Source organism: Dromaius novaehollandiae, chromosome 2 (assembly GCF_036370855.1).
Source record: "Dromaius novaehollandiae isolate bDroNov1 chromosome 2, bDroNov1.hap1, whole genome shotgun sequence".
Lineage (NCBI taxonomy): Eukaryota > Metazoa > Chordata > Aves > Casuariiformes > Dromaiidae > Dromaius > Dromaius novaehollandiae.
In genome coordinates, this window is record NC_088099.1 from 40,405,665 (window position 1) to 40,421,920 (window position 16,256).

The following is a 16,256-nucleotide window of genomic DNA, read 5'->3' on the forward strand; positions in this document are numbered from 1 at the left end:
GTTTGCATTTCTATTTCATACATCTTTTCTTGAATATTTAATATTGAAGAGAATATTAAATATGAAGAAGAGAAGAAGATTATGACTTCTAACTCACTTTCTTGAGGATCTCCTTTTCCCCCTAAGCCCTAGCCTCAAAAACAGATATAGTACCTTATGTATGGAGGAAAGGAGGGGAGGAAAGGAAAAAAAACCCTCAGAAAAATCACTGATGCTAGTATAAGGTTAAAAAAAAGTGCTACAGAACTTGTATGACTAAGGCTTCTTTAAGGACCACATCTACAACTCACTTCACTTCTTTCATCCTCAGTTACAAATGTCAATCCCTCCATTTTCCAGAAAACATGACAGGCAAAGGTGCAATCAAGGTAACTGAGCAAGATGACATTCACAATTTTTATTTGAAATTCCTACTAGTGTCTAGTAAACAGTTGTAAGCCATTAGTAAGAAGAAGGGGGCTTGGGGGGGGGGGGGGGGAGAACTTGCAGAAAGATTTTTACCCCATTGCCAAAACCAGGCTGTTCCCAAAGCAAGCTTCCAATATAGAGTCCCCTACCAAAGTATCAACTTCTGTCCAACTGCAGCCAACCAGCACTCTCCCTTCAAGGAAGGTTTTCCAAGGCAAATTAGACCATGGCCTATTGTAGCAGCTGGTCACTTCCAGCAAGCAAACTTTTGTTTGGAACCATTAAAACCAAACACCAGAAGGTCAAGATTTTAGTTTTGATTACCTAGATTAACATTTCTGCAATGTTCCTTCAGTAAGCTGGGTTTAATGCATCCAATCCAGCTCTTAAGATTTCAACATGCCATTAGGTGCCAAAGAGTACCATGGCAAATAAAATTCTTCAAGTGCAAAATTTCTCATTATTAAGCCAGTATGCCAGTATGATACTAAATAGTGTGACTGGACAGCAGTTAGATCTGAGTTTTATGATTTTATATTCACAACAGCTCAACTGCAGACACAGTTTTTATAACAAGAGTTTAACTACCAGACTAGAAGACTTGTATGAACTAAAGCCAAATTCTTATAAATGGTTATCAAGCTGGCAGAGAAACCCCCTAAATTAAGTTTTTATATATAATCTTTAAAAGTTTACATGTTTTAATAGAGATGCCCTTGTGAGACACCAAGGAGAACATTGCATAGAATCTGGTTTAGAACTAAATACTGCTATCCAGCCTAAAACCTTTTAATCACTCATGCTCCAACTATTAAATGAGCATAATGAAACAGGCATTTCATAATACAATTCAGAAGTTCAATACTGAAGTGCTGAAGTACTGAACTACTGTTATGACTTAAAAAAAAAAAAAAAAACCACACACACAACACCACATAAATCACAGGAACCATACTGTGCATAAGTGTACCTTATTCCATTTGATTTGTTTGCACAGGGAACAGCTGTAGGAGCTAATGCAGAACATAATAAACAGCTCCATACAAAACACATGCCATGACACAAATCTCCAGTTCACTTACTGCCTCTTTCCTCATCCCACACCCCCCCACCCAGCATAGATTAGCAGTACTACCTCCTGGCTGGAAGAGTTTTTTTTTTTTTTTTTTTTTTTTTTTTTTTTTTTTTTAAAAAAAAGCAAAGCTGTAACAGTACAGCCTCATACTCCCTCCCAAAGCTTACGTGTCTTCAATACTATTCTTAAATGATGCTTTCTCTCTTTTTCTTATTAAATACAAATAGTTCCATTTCAACTGAGGCAGCAACTCATACTGACGCAACTGCCAGTGTTAGCTCAGTGTCTAGGAGAGGTGTCAGCTATGTTAAAATACTGGATTTTAGTAATAAGGATGAGGTATTTCTTTACAGTTAAGAGTTTCAAATTTACTTCAGAAAGCCTGGAAAAAGCACTAAGAAATTGTCTGGTATTCTTGCAGTAGTAAAATACTTTGTCAGACCACTCACCTGCAACACTGGTAATGGTAACTGGAACTCCTTGAACTTGAACACCTGCAGCACTCAGGTTGGCAACACTCACTGTTTGGAGATTAGGTACTGAAGCAAGCTGGGCAGCATTCAGTGTGATCGGGGTACCAGCAACAGCTACTGGTGCAATCTGAGCAATAGCTGTGCCACCACTTGAAGATACAGGGGTAATGGTTAGTTGCTGGGGTAACCCAGCATTTTGAACTTGAAGATTGGAAAGGCTTTGTAGATTCTGAACCTGTACAGTTTGCCAGCTGATTTGCCCTGATGGTGTTAAAGTTGGAGCCCTGATGAGCACCTGAGTTGGACTCACTGCCTGAAGCTGAACATTCTGCAAAGGCTGCTGCTGGATGGTCTGTATAGTTTGCCCTGACTGGAGCTGAAATGACTGTGGAGGAATGGCCTGAATAATCTGTTGTTGAGGCTGCTGGATCTGTATTTGCTGTAGAATAGGCTGGCCTACAATTTGGACCTGCTGAAGGGAACCTGACTGATCCTGAACATTCTGTAGTCCATTGGACTGGAGCTGACTGGAGCTCTGGGCTTCGGAGTCTGTAGCAGTTGTTTGAGGTTCTTCAGCTGTCTGCTCTGAACTGCTACCTGCTGTGCTTGTGTACTGGCCTGTTTCTGCAGAGCTTACTAAAGTGTCACCGCTAGTTAGAGATGTTGAGGCAGTGGTTGTAGAGGTGGAAGATGAGGAAGGAGATTCTGGCATTGTACTAACGGAGGCAGTAGTGACAGGTGTAGATGCTAGCTGATTTCCATTGGAAACTCCGCTCTCAGTAGACTGGCCAACTTGTCCTGAACCTCCTCCTGCTGCCACACTGTTTATCACAGGCAATGCTAAGGTTACTCCACCAATGTTTATAGGTAAAGTTGTTACGACTTGTGCCTGAGTACCAGGAATAGTTTGCAGTTGCAGTGGTATGGAAACACCAGGCCTAATTTGGACTGGAACTGTCTGATTTGCTAGGTTTTGAGCAATAATATTCCCCGAAGCTGTCCTATTTGCAGTTGTGAGGATAGCCTGATTATTCCCTGCAGGAATAAGCTGAATTTGACCCTGTATATCTTGTACAGCAGTAGCATTAGCAGGATTGATTTGAATTTGTTGACCTTCTGTTGTCTGAATCTGTGGGATCACTTGGTATTGGACACTGCCACTTGGATTTTGTACTTGAATGACTTGAAACTGTCCAGGGTTTGTTGCAGAAGAATTCCCTGGTTTGGTTTTTGAAGGAGATGAACTTCCATTGTTACTGCTGGAGGGACTAGCTGTGCTGGAGGCAACCGAAGATCCTTGCTGAGCAACATTATTTTCTTTTGAAGCAGCAGGAGCAGCAGCAACAAGCTGCCAAGTGTTTCCAGCAAGCTGAGTTGTTACTAATTCTAACTGTTGTGGCTGATTTTGAAGTTGCACCAAACCTTGATTTGGATCTATAATAATCTGCTGTTGTCCAGTTGCTTGATTCTCTCCAGGAGTTCCTATTTTGCTGCAAGTGGCTGCTAGCAAAGCTAAAGGTGAAGGCTGAGAATCCTATCCATAAAGAGAAAACAGAGCAGATTCAGAAGAGTATGAACACAAACCATCAGAAATAACTACTCAGATTTACACAGGAAGCAGAAAAAAAAGTGTGCTTCTGCATACAGAGACCAATCACACAGCACTGAATGAGGAAGTACATATTCCTGTAAATAATCTTTAAACATAAGACCACCAGTTATCAATGAATATGTGACAGCCAGGATGGTTTCATCCTCACTCCAATCTTTTCTACCCCCTCCCCCCCCCAAAAAGGGCCTCTAATACATGGAAAGCAACTGATCACTATAGAATGCAACCAGAAAACATGTCCAGGCAGTAAAGATATTTCACCCAACCAACTGTATTTCATCCAACCCAAAGAAAGATGCCTTGAGCAGGAAATGCAGTTAGCTGAACATTTCATTTTAAATGCTAATAGTTTGGGTACTTCCCTATTCATGTGTGTGCGCTTTACCTGTGAGCCTCCAGTTTTCCCTTTTTTATTATTATTGTTGTTACTCTCTGCCTCGGGAGATTTCTCTCCCTCTGTGGGCATAGCTTCCTCCTTCTTTTGATCTGCAAAAATATCAAGTGTAACAGGTTAATTATTCACCTTCATTTATACAATAACAAAACCTATGAGCATATCCTTTTTGGTTCCCTACTTCTCGCCTTTACCTCTTCATGAAAACAACAGTGCAAATCATTATTACAAAAGAACAAGTCCTAAGAAACGTGGTTTGAAACCCAACCCATGGGGGCTGGAGAGTTAACACCCAGAAAGGGGAGGTTTGGTTTCCTCTCCCAGAGACAGCAGGAAAAAAACACCCACAACCCTCCTCCTCCTCCTGCCCCCTAAAGCATCGACGGCCACTGAGTGGCCGTCGATGCTTTAGGGGGCAGGAGGAGGGTTGAGCAGGGGAGGGAAAGAGGGAGGAAAAGAGGAATGAAGGAGGGAGGGATGTGCACAGGAGGGAGGGATAGCGAAGAAAAGGGGAATGGAGGCGGGAGGAACGGAGGAGGCAAGTCAGAGAGGCATGCAGTGGAGGACGAGAAGAAAGGGGGCATTAGAGGAAGAAGAACAGACGGGTGGAGGGCAATAAAAGAAGAGCGAGGAAGGGCGCGGTAGGAAGGGGGAGAACGAGGGAAGAAAAGGGGGAACCCGGGAGGGCGGGATAGAGGGGGGATGAAGGGTGGAGGGAGGAGCGGAGGGAGGGGTGTGCACGGGAGGGAGAGAGGGAGGGGGTTACATACCGCTCATCCCGCATTAATGCCCCGCTGAGGCGCCGCTCTAGGGGGGAGGAGAAGGAGGAGGAGGAGGCGGAGGGTGGGGTGGGGGTAGCGGGGAGAAGGCCGGTCGCAGCCGGAGCTGGGAGGAGCGGGACGGCCTATTTTTCCACGAATGGCCGCCGCTGGGCTGTGGCGTAGCTGCCTCTCCGCCCGCCGCCGCCGCCGGCCTCAGCCCGCCGCCTTGAGTGACAGCTCCGAGCCGGCCGGGCGGCGAGGGGGGAGGGCGCGCGGCGGCGGGGGCGGGGCCCAACTGACGCCCACTGAGCAGGAAACCGAACCCAGCCGCCAGCCTCTCGGCCGCCCCTCTCCGCCTCAGCCCGGCTCCCCACGCCGGAGGCAGAGGGGGCGGGTCGGGGGCGGGACGCAGCGCCCCGCGAGCCCGGCCCCAGCAGGCAGCAGGGCCGAAGAAGGGTGGTTGCCGCCGTCTTCTTCCTCCTCCTCCTCCTCCTCTTCTCCTCGTCGCCGGAGCCCCTGCCTCGCGCCGGGCGGGAGGGGGTGTGGCTACAGGGGCGCGCGCGCTTCGGCCGCGGGGGCGGGGGAGCGGCTGCCCGGAAGGCGGGCGGCCGGGGCTCCCCGCTTTCGTGCCGCTCTTGACAGCGCGAGGGGAGGGGAGGGGAGGGAGAGGGAGAGGGGAGGGCGGGGCCCGGCCGCCGCGGGGCGGGGCCCGGCCGAGCCTTGGCCGTTAGGTTCCCCGCAGCTCCCGGCGGCCGCTCGGGCGCTGATTGACAGCGCGCGCGCGCGAGCAGCAAATCCGGCGAGGGGTGGGCGGGGCTCCGCGCGGCGCTGGCCAACCCGGTGGCACCTGCCCGCCTCGCCCGCTCGTAACTGACAGCGCGCGGGAAGCCGCGCCGCAGCTTCCCCCCCAGGCGCGGCCCCCTCCCTCCCTTCCTCCCTGCGCCCGTTACCCGCCTCGCGCTCTCCCCTCCTTCCCCGTCCCGCGCGGTTAGGGAGGGGGAGGAAAGACCCCAGTGGTTTCCATGGAAGCCGGGCCCAACTCCCCCCTGCTATTCATTTGTAACAGCCTCCCTAGCCGGCTTTCTCTGGCCCGTGAGCCCGCCTTAGAGGGACCCCTGGGAAGGAGGGGGAAGGGCAGCCAGGGATTTCTTTCACACCTGCCGGGGATATTTCCCGCAGCCGGGGGCGAGGAGGCGGGAACTTGCGTTCTGCCTCCCCATTGGCTCGACTGTAGCCGCGGAGGCGCGCTGCACGCCGGGATATGTAGTTCTGGGCTCACGGCGCGGCGCGGGCTCGGGGCGCGTGGAGCGGTGGTTGCGCATGCGCAGAGAGGATGGCGGGCGTGAGCGGGGGGCGTTCTCCCGAGCAGGTAGTGTTACGGTGCCTCTGTCGGCCGTTGGCCTGGGCAGGGGGTTGGGTGTCGGCCGGGGCTAGAGAGAGAAAGGGGCTGTAGGTCAATAAGTTCTACTGAAGGCTTCACCCAAATGTTAGTGCAGATTCACAAAGCTGTATGAAAAACATAAATTATGGTTGTGCTTGTGGTTTCTTTTCTAAGCTTTTCTCCGATTCCCCTACTGTCTGTTCCTTGTGCGTGTCAGTGTGCATGTGTCTGAGTCAGTGGCGTTGCCCACTCTCCCTGACTTATTTGGAAAGATAACTGGATAAGTTAGAAGTCATTGTGGATGGGGGTGTGGTGGGAAGACATGGTAGATCTGTGAGAACTGGGAATATGATTAAGCCTGTTAACTCCATCTGAATTTGGAAAAAAAGCAATAGTGGCAGTGCACATGTGCTGCTCTGCAGATTTAATATTTTTATAAAACATACCAGACTTTGACAAACAATATAAAGCACCCATTCACCACAAATCAATGACAAAAGTGTGGAACAAATAATTTCTTCATGAGATGTCCAATAGTCTCATCCTTCAAAAGGATGAGAAGGCTCTTAATCGCCATCTCAGGCCTTCAGCACATGCCTTGGAATAAAGGAAATGTTGAAATACCAAGCTTGTCCTGTACAGAGTAAGAACATGATTAGAAAGACAAATGGTGCAGGCTGTTATTAGGCATTGTATGCACTCTGGAAACACAGGTCACAAGCAGATGCATCAGAAAATGGCTTTGCAAGTGCTCATTAAATTACATTTAGATAAGCAAATGATAGTATCCCATAGTTTATAGCTCATCCAAACCTTGACAGCTTTTTGTGGGCAGTGTCGGAGTAGGCAGAGCAGGGCTGCTCCAGGAGGGAGCAGGAGCCAGAGCGACCCCAGCAGCAGCAGGGCAGTGCCCTCGCGGGCAGGACGCAGTCCCACCGTATCCGCACAGGGCCAGGGTGGCAACAGTGACAGGATCTGTCTGCTGTGCAGTGGTCCTTAGCCTAGATGAGGTGATGAGTTAGGCCTGGTGGCAACCTGGGAAGTCTGGTCGGTGAGCCAGGAGGGCAGGAGACTGGGCTACCTGTGCCACAGGGTCAGGGATGGACTCAGCTGCGAGGTCACTGTGGTGCAGGTCTGGGGCTCAGGGCTGAGCTCCAGGGGAGCACCTGGGCCCAGGGGCAGCAGGTGGGGTCAGGCAACCCCAGCCCGCAGGTGCACTCAGAGCCCAGACAGGCAGCGCACAAAGCACTTCTGGAAAGAGAGGTTGCATAAAGAATGAGCAAATATATTAACATGGCTGCTCTTTTTCAGTGAGAGGTGTTTAAGTCATACAAAAGCTTTTAAACTTTCATTGGATTCCCATCTACGTCTGTAGGTACACAACTTTTGAAAATCTGGTCCTAGGGTGCAAACAGTAAAAGCTTTCTCTCAACTCAGTATGTGATTGAAGAGACAGATAAAAGATGTTGGTGGTGTAGGTGGTTTCAGTAGGGGCATCATGGTTTTTATGTATTTTTACCATCAACATTTACTCTTCTATACCACCTACTCTTTCCCAGATTCCAAATGTCAGTCTTGTTCAGATTCCTTCCACCAACTTATACTCAAGCTTTCTGAGCACTCTTCTTTCAGCATCATTTCCACATGAACCAGTGCTTACCTTGTGCACCCCTCTACTGGCTGCTCTTTGTGAGCTCTCATGAAAGTCAGCCGTGGATTTAAACAGAACTAGGATTAGGCCTGATAACATGTATTTGTTGGCACAGGAGTTCCACCTCCTATTGGGACAGATGAAAGAAACATATCAGAAATAGGGAAAAATTAAATGGAAAAGTTTTCATCACGACTTTATTTTATGCTTACAACTTTAAAAATATGTTGACATTGTGAGACAGAATACAGAACAGAAATGCCTGGTTGAGTGGAGACCCACTGAAATGTCAGGTTCCTGGCAAGGTTTAGCTCAGGCATAGTATCCCTAGTTTGCGCTAGGGCCCAAACTAATAAAATCCACGTAGTGCTGAGTCTCAATTACTTTTCATTTCTCTTATTGTATATGTATTTTTTTTAGTGTCATCATTAAGACTTTATTCCTTGCTTTTATTTTTTAATTATCCCTTCTCTGTATGCAAATGTGGAATTTTCTGTCTCTCATTTAGTTATTATACATTTTGTTTCTAGAATTCTAGTCTTTTGATGCCATTCCTTAGTAACCTGATTTCATTTTCTCCATTTCCAACTTTCCTCTGTGGAGTTACTTCCCTGGATCTTGCTTTTCACATTATTTTTTTACATAATGCTCTCTTTTGTGATTCTTATCCCCACCCTCTTCTACACCTCAAAAATATTTTTCTACCCAAATTCCCCACTTTTTTTGTATTTCTCTTTTTTGCTCCTGAATTATCTTGCATCTTCTTTTATGTCACTTTTAGCTTGCCCTCTAAGCTATGCCTTAACATACGCCTTATTCTTCATAACACACTGACTTAGATTTCTAAATGTGTTCCGGCATTGCTCTACTAAGCACAGCAAGGCTTGTAATGGTGACTAGAGTAATACCTAAATATCTTTACAAAGGAAAAAAAAAGAGGGGTGTGTGAAGGGAAGGGAGAGACAGCTGGCTGCATGTTCCAGTTTCATTCGTTAACCTCTACTATCTCTCAGCACTTACATAGGTTGCATTTGGACAGAGAGCTGAGAGGCAGCAGCTGTAAACAGCAGAGACTGTGGCTTCACAAAACTGTAAATCTGGGTGTAGGATAGCTAGTATTAGAATAAAAGTGCTTCAGCCCTTTGACAAAAAATACTGAAATGATACAAAGTCACTCCGACTGAAGGTGGTGGTGGTGAGAATATATAAATAAGTGAGGGAGTAGTTTTAGTTTGGCAGGATAATGCAAGATCAGGTATCAGAAATCCACATTTCTGAATGAACCTTCTTTGGCCAGCCCAAAGGCTCTTTTGCTAATTCTTTCACGTCCGCTTTCTGTTCTTAGTGCTCCTTTGTCTTGGAACCCAAATGTTTATAGGAGATCACTTTCATGGTTTGGTGCATATTTTCCCCTTTATTTGGGCCCTTGCTGGCCTCCAGTATTTTGTTGTAAACTATCTTGGCTCCAGCAACAGCAGCTTCGAAGAATTTGGTGATGGCATAATGTTACTGATCAGACAGAGCCTGGACCAGAGCCACAGTGGAAATCATGTAGTTGGCAAGCACGCTCCCTAGGCATCATTCTGCATGATCCCAAGTGTACCAAGTCAGAGGTATTTGACCTGCTTGGATTTTGTGGAAAACATCTGTGGAGAGCACTATGTGAAAAACATCCATGGAAAACAGCATGTGAACAAAAGGAATGAATTCTGTAGTGCCATCTCTGCATTAACTTGGGGAAACTCAAGCAGTGCAGGACTGGGGTTAAGAATCTTATCTACAGAAAGACCAATGGCAAAAATGAATGCTCCAGTTCTGCCTGCCATGTCCCTAACTTATCCAAGCCTGAAACACTAAGTTCCCCCTCCCTTCCACTACTTCTGTCTATCTACCACTCACCTGACATTCTCTTAGGGTTTTCTTATGTCATAACTATGTGGCGATAACTCTGACAACATAGGTGTGACTCACACACCGAATCAGTCATTTATTTATTCTGAGCAGAATTTAATGCAATAAAGTGAATCTCCCTCCCAAGCCAGAGAGTCACTGTTGCCGAGTCCGTGACATAACCTACCCTTACCAGAGCTGAAGTATGTAAGGAAGTGAAAACCCTGTGATGCAGATCCTCAGAATTAGGAGATAGCTACTTGTCCAGCTGGGGAGTACTTTTCTATTAAATATGTAAACCGCTCTATATATGTACTGTCTTTAAAGGGATGAAGGGAGGAAAGCTTTGGCTGTGATATTCTAAGCTTTCCATCGCCAGCCTTCCGCCTGTTTCTGCTAGCTCTTGCAAATATTTGTATGGAGGGCACAGCAGGTAAACAGGATTCTGGTAAGGAGGCAGTGGTTAGAATCAAGTCTGACAGAAGATTAACGATTTTTCTTTGAGCTGGGCAAGCACACGTCCAACTGCCATTTGACAGTAGCTTAGGCAGTAATTGAAAAGGTCTCAGTGGAGATTGCCAGTGAATGAGCTCATGAGCTAGCATGTCAGAGTGTAGGCACCATTAGCAGTGACTCTTGATGTGTCAGTCTGTTGATCTCAGTGTGCTGGGAACTTGGGGTGTGCCAGGCTTACCCACTCACTGTGGCCAGAAGAGAGCTGTGGGAAACCCAGATGTAATACACTTCGCTAAATCACCTGACATAGGCTTTGCCTTCCATGGTATCCATAACAGCTTGCAGCACAGTGGAGAATTACTCCTTCCTTTTGATCTAGAACATGCATTTGGATATGCAGAGAGTGTTTTTCCTTCAGTGACCCTGATGCAGCAAAGAAAGTGTATTCAAGAAGAGTCTGCCACCACTTCTTATTCAAATAGCAGTTTTCTACTTCACAGACTTGCTTGCTGTTGATTTTCCAATCCCAGCATGCTGCCAGAGCACTTGTATAGTGTTTTCAGTCTGCATGTGACTACTGTTTTTCTCCCCTATGTGCTCAACAACACTCTTATACTAGTCATTACCTCATCAAATAAGGGTTGAACTTACCACAAACCTACCATGACTACTGTACTCCCTAAAGATCTCATTTCACTGATGAACCACCTGTTTTTGCAGAACTCTTCTCACAGAGCCAGAGACAGCACTGAAAGGGATCCTGTCTTTGTCAGCAGTGACAATAGCTGACTGCACAGAAGTAGCACCTGCTGTAACTGCAACTTCGCTATCTCATTTTAAGTGGTCTACTGTGTGCAGGAAACAACGCCTCTGGTTCAGGAAGTCTGCATGAATCTGCACTGCCACTTAAAGATCTGCTGCCATGCTCAGATAAATGCTACTGCTCAGCTGGTCTTGCAAAACAGTTTGCAAAAATGGAGAGGACGTGAAGGTGGGTGTTGTGACAGGTCTCTGGCATTTGCTATGAGCTTTTTAAGTTTGTTGGGTACTTCAAAGACAGAGGCATGCTCCCACTCCCCTATTCCCACCACTGAAATAGGGCTGCATTTCACAAAGAACTAGACAGAGGATGAGAAAATGGTCTACAGTTCAATCTGGGATATAAATCTAGGATACATACAACCATAATCATGGTAACCTGTGCTTTGCATAGTTTGCAGTTAATGCTCACATGTGATCCAAATTTTATACATGCTACTAGTGACCCAGTTCTGCACAGATCTTCTATTGATAAGTGTAGAAAATGCTGCATGACAGAACTGCCAATAAGTACACCAGTTCTTGGTTCAGGAAATTAATGAATATTCCTGGAAATTCAAGTCTGCATGTTCAGTAGGGGTATGGGAGAATGTGAGATGGAAATTTTACCCCTGAGCTCTAACAGAAAAATAAACAGATTAAACAAGGAAATTCCATAGTCTAATTCTGATATGCTTTTACTCTAAATAAATTTCTGAGGTGAAAGAACTCAGAACATGAGCCATAGACTCCATTTTTATCCAAATCCCCGTAAATTTGATGGTATAAGAATGATCCATGTGAAAGGAGAAATGGACAAAGAAGGATACAGATAGAAGTAAAGTAATAATAATAGATCATTTCAACTACCCAGGATTAGTGGTTCAAATGTCATTGAAGGATATAGCTCAGAGTAGCAAATTCTTGTCGCCATAAATGCCTGGTTTAAGCAGTAGGTAGCTTTGCTGGTGCACAAGAGATTTAGTCCTAAGTAACAAATGAGATCTGATTTAAGAAGTAATTACAGCTGACTTCTTCTGCCACAGTAACTGCAAGATAGTGAAGAGTAGTGTAGTGTTCCTAACTTTAGAAAGAATGTCCAAAGACATAAAAACATGAAACTGAAAGTGAAGTATTTAAGAAAATAAAATCCTTAAAATGAACTTGAGATCAATTTAAGCATGCCACAGTAGAATGGTAAAAAACAACAAAGATGTTGCATTAAATATTTTATTCAAGTAATAAATGAATCTACCAAGAAGCAAAAACCAGCTCCAGTGATGCCAACAGGAACTGTTGTAAATAGTGGCAGCTAACTTCTAAGGTGAAGTGTGTATCGGAGGGACTCTGTGGGGAAACCTAAAAAGAAAGGAGCCAAAGATAAATCTAAATTAAGATAAATCTGAATATGTTTGAAGGCAAAGACCTGCAGGCATCAAGAGACGTATTAGGCTATCTTGAGAGACTGGATCAAAGACACCAGAAGATCTAACTTCTCTGCAGACTTTACCACCTACAAGGACCAGGCCACCAGGGTATGAATTACTTTTTTTCAGATAAGAAAGGTAATAAAACATTTGATATAAAAATGAAAAAGATCATTTAAGTTACAAGTTTCTGTTTCTATGATACTATAACAGCAATAGCTAGAATGAAAAAAAAGAAAATTGCAAGAACTCATACTGTTTGTGTCTTGTACCTACGAAGGGAAAACCTCTGATGAGTGTTTTTCTGGACTGTTCTTAAAAACCTGAATGATGGAGATTATATTGCATCTTTAGGTGATCTATTTCTGTCTTTAGCTATCCTTAGAGTTAAAAGTTTTCCCTATGTTACCCTAATTCTTTCCTGCTGCAATTTAAGCCAATTAGTTTTTGTCCTGTCCTCAGTGGCATGAAGAACAATCAGTTATATCCCTACTAATAAAAACCTTCTGCACATTGGAAGGTTGCTATCATATCACCTCCATACCTGCCACCAGCCATTATTTGTCAGAGCAAACATGTTCTTTCCCCTTTTCAACCATTCACCATCTTCTAAACCTCTATTTTTTTGTATCTTTTTGTACTAGGCTATTAAACCAAACTAAGACTTCTGAGAGGTGAGATAAGAAAAACTCATATCTTGCATATGACACATCTATTAAACTGTCCCAGAACAAGTTTTTCTATTTTTGGATCAGCATCATATCATTGACTCATATTCAATATGCAGTTTACTGTAACACCCTGGTCTCTTTCTACAGTGCTGTTACAATTCTCCTTTTTGTATTTATGCCTTTGATTTTTTCCTGTCTCAGTATAGTACTGTGTACTTGTCTTTATTGTATTTCCTCTTATTGATTACAGACTACCTCTCCCATTTATCAAAATTGTTTTGAATTCTAATCTTTCAACTCCCTTGCAACCCTTTCTATTTTGGCATCATGTGCAAATGTTATAAGTATACTCTTCTTTCCATCATCCAAGTCAGGAATGAAAGTGTCGCTTTGTATCTGATCTAGGCTAGATCACTGCAGAATTCTATATCATATATCCTTTTTGTTTGAAAACACAATGTTGATAAGCCTTGGAGTATGTGTTTCTCAAGCAACTGTGCATGCAGCATGTAGTAAATTCACCCAGAACAAAATATTTCTCTGCATTGCCGATGAGAATGTCATGTAAGCCTCAAAGACTGCCAAAAGTCAATATACATCAGTTCTACTGCCTCTTTCACTGTAGGCCAGATACTCTGTTAAAGAAGGAAATTACATCAGTTTAATAAAGTTTTGTTTGCAACAAATCCTTGCTGTCTGTTTCCTTTCACCTTATGGTCCAGGTGTTTTTAATGTGACTGTTTAATAATTTATTAGAGTATCATTCTTGATACTAAAATTATGTTGACTGCTTAATTCGCCTTTTCTCCTGAAGATAGTATTATATTCTTCTCCCTTCAGGCTCACCTGTCTTCCAGGAATTCTTGAAGACAATGACTGATAGCAATGAGGTGTTATGAATGTTTTATGAGGTGTTATGAATGTTTTAGTTGTAGAATCACTCCGCAGGAAATTTCTGAGGTAAATACTTAGATAACGAGGGAATGTAGAAGTAAAGATGTTGTGCTTAAAATGAATATTTGAGTTTCAGTTTAATAAGAGGTAAAATAGGGAAATATTGTTAAAGACAGATTTGTGCATCTAAATTAACAAGATGGAGCAGGAATAAAATAGAATGTCTTGTCAGAAGGAAAATAATATGACCGATTTATGACTATTCTTTGAAACTTTAATAAATTTTTCCTTGTAAGTAGTGCTAAAATTATTATAAGAAGTTATGATTAGAAACTGGTCTGTCATGGAACAGAAAGTAGTTAAGTAAAGAATAGAAGTATGTATGGATTTTCAGTGTGTGGACGATTTTTTTGAATACTTACTAATTTTTTACCAAAACTTTGTTAGAATAAAGTGCTGGTTGTCAAGTTGCATACTTGAAAGTTGACTGGAAACAGGTTAGTGGGCAAAAGGAGTTAGAAAAGCAAACAAAATACTAGAATACAAATAGTGAGATATAGAAATACTGAAAATATGTCATTACATAAATGAATCAGAATCTCTCACCTCAAATATGTGTTCATCTGGTTATCCTTGCTCAGGAAATATAAAACAGAAGTAGAGACCAGTCAGATATAAAATATGGAGAAAATTTATTCAAAAAGTATATACTCTGTTTCAAAAATTTAAAAATGGCTGTAATAGATCCCTTTTTGAGACGTTCTGCTATTGGACTTAGAGTGGACCTGAGGGAGGTCCCTCAGGTTAAGTAGAAGGTAAGGGCTGATGGCCACTGGCAGGTGGCCAAGGTAAGTTACAGAACTGCTCTTCTGCCATAGATGGGACTGCAGACACAAACACACACACACACACACACACACACACACACACACACACACACACACACACACACACACACACACACACACACACACACAAAGGAGGAGCCTTGGAACCTTTTAAGTGTAACTGATTTTTGATAGTGAAATTTAAACCTCTCTGGATCTCTGGAAAGCACCCATTTACAATTGCTCTTGCTTTATGAAAAGCTATCTCCATTTACTGTTGTGTGTTGTGGAAGGTCCAATAATTACTTGAATCTGTTCTGTATTCTGTTTTAAGGAAAAACTGTAACAAACCAGTGAAGAAAATGACTCTGCCATTTTACACTGGTTGAATTTTGACGTAGTGCTTTTTATCTTATTTTTGAATTCAATTATGATAGAAATATAAACAGTGCTTTCTACTTTGTAAAGAACTTTATGCAGTTTCATATGATTCACCTCCAATGTCTTAAAAATCACATCTGAATCAAAAGTCTTCTCTTTTCATCAAGTTTTAGTTATATGAGAGAGAAAAGGGAATCGCTTTCTGATACTCCTTGGAATCATGTGATGCTGTAAGATGCTGCTGCTAAAAAATAAGAGAGTTCAAGCTTTTCTGCTTGGGAAAAGAATGTGGCCATCCAACTTAGAAGAGCACCTTAATTTATAGTTGTATGTTTAAATTTTTACTTTGGATCACACCCACAGTTGTCTGACATCAAAGGCAGCTTTCTTACGCTGCAATTTATTGTACTTTACTAGTCCCAGTAGTTGCATGTTGCTACAAGCAGTCCACAGAGGTGAACGGAACTAATTTGACACCACGTAACCCATTCACATTAGCGTTCAGATGAAGAACTACTAAAGTGTTTTTATGTCAGAGTTGCATCTCCTGTAATGGCAGATAACAGCTGTGAACAAGCTAGACACATCAATAGCCTTCTGCTACTCTGTAAGCTGAACAGGAAATCTAATTCATCTCATGTGGTTTCCTGATGAAATACATATTTGCAATGACAAATGTATGAGCAGTGTGAAGTTCAGTTACCAGATAGTGAAAGAGATCTTTTATATTTTGGCATTTTTTTCTACAGTGAAACATTAAACCTGCCAAACAAGTAAGTAAGCTCAACATATAATGTGAAAATTGTTTTTCTCTTTACTTACTATAAAACAATGATTAAAAGATAATTAAGAGAAAGAGATGTAAGCCTCACATTTTAATGCATATACCTAATATATGAAAAAATGCAAGACATTCTTACAGGAGTACAGTCTGCCCCCAGCCTTCACAAGGGCACCTCACAACTCTGGAGTAAGTTCTGCTGAGATAACTGAAAAAGCATTTGTGGAGAGACAAACTCTTTGGGTGCCAATAAGTTTCACTTTGTGGGAATGCATGTATTTAATTACTAGGGAGAGGTGAGGGCAGAAAGCTGGGCAGTGGCTGCTGTAATCACACAGTGATGCAGATTTGGCTTAAACTGGCTACACTGTTTTGT

The 16,256-nt window shown here is 43.4% G+C and overlaps 1 protein-coding gene and 1 long non-coding RNA gene across 5 annotated transcripts in view; one reads left to right on the forward strand and one right to left on the reverse strand.

Annotated features, from left to right (window-relative positions):
• SP4 (Sp4 transcription factor) overlaps positions 1 to 5,362 on the reverse strand; it is a 25,367-nt gene extending 20,005 nt beyond the window's left edge. The window contains exons 1-3 of one of the 2 annotated variants that reach the window (XM_026105092.2): positions 4,733 to 5,362; positions 3,954 to 4,054; positions 1,933 to 3,490 (exon numbers count right to left, since the gene is read on the reverse strand). In XM_026105092.2, the coding sequence (XP_025960877.1) occupies positions 1,933 to 3,490; positions 3,954 to 4,054; positions 4,733 to 4,739 (1,666 nt within the window). In that variant the 5' untranslated portion in view covers positions 4,740 to 5,362. Of the gene's footprint in view, positions 1 to 1,932; positions 3,491 to 3,953; positions 4,055 to 4,156; positions 4,321 to 4,732 lie in introns of those variants that run through there. The other variant, XM_026105094.2, reaches the window with a different exon arrangement.
• LOC112986039 (uncharacterized) lies at positions 4,379 to 13,685 on the forward strand. Of its 3 annotated transcripts, XR_003259904.2 has the most exons (4): positions 4,379 to 4,603; positions 10,822 to 11,092; positions 12,318 to 12,434; positions 12,971 to 13,685. It is a non-coding gene; the product is annotated as an uncharacterized LOC112986039 (long non-coding RNA). The 3 variants fall into 3 exon arrangements; XR_003259903.2 differs by having other exon boundaries at positions 12,318 to 13,685; XR_010387640.1 differs by lacking the exon at positions 4,379 to 4,603 and adding an exon at positions 5,772 to 6,092 and having other exon boundaries at positions 12,318 to 13,685.
• The last annotated feature ends 2,571 nt before the right edge of the window (positions 13,686 to 16,256 follow it).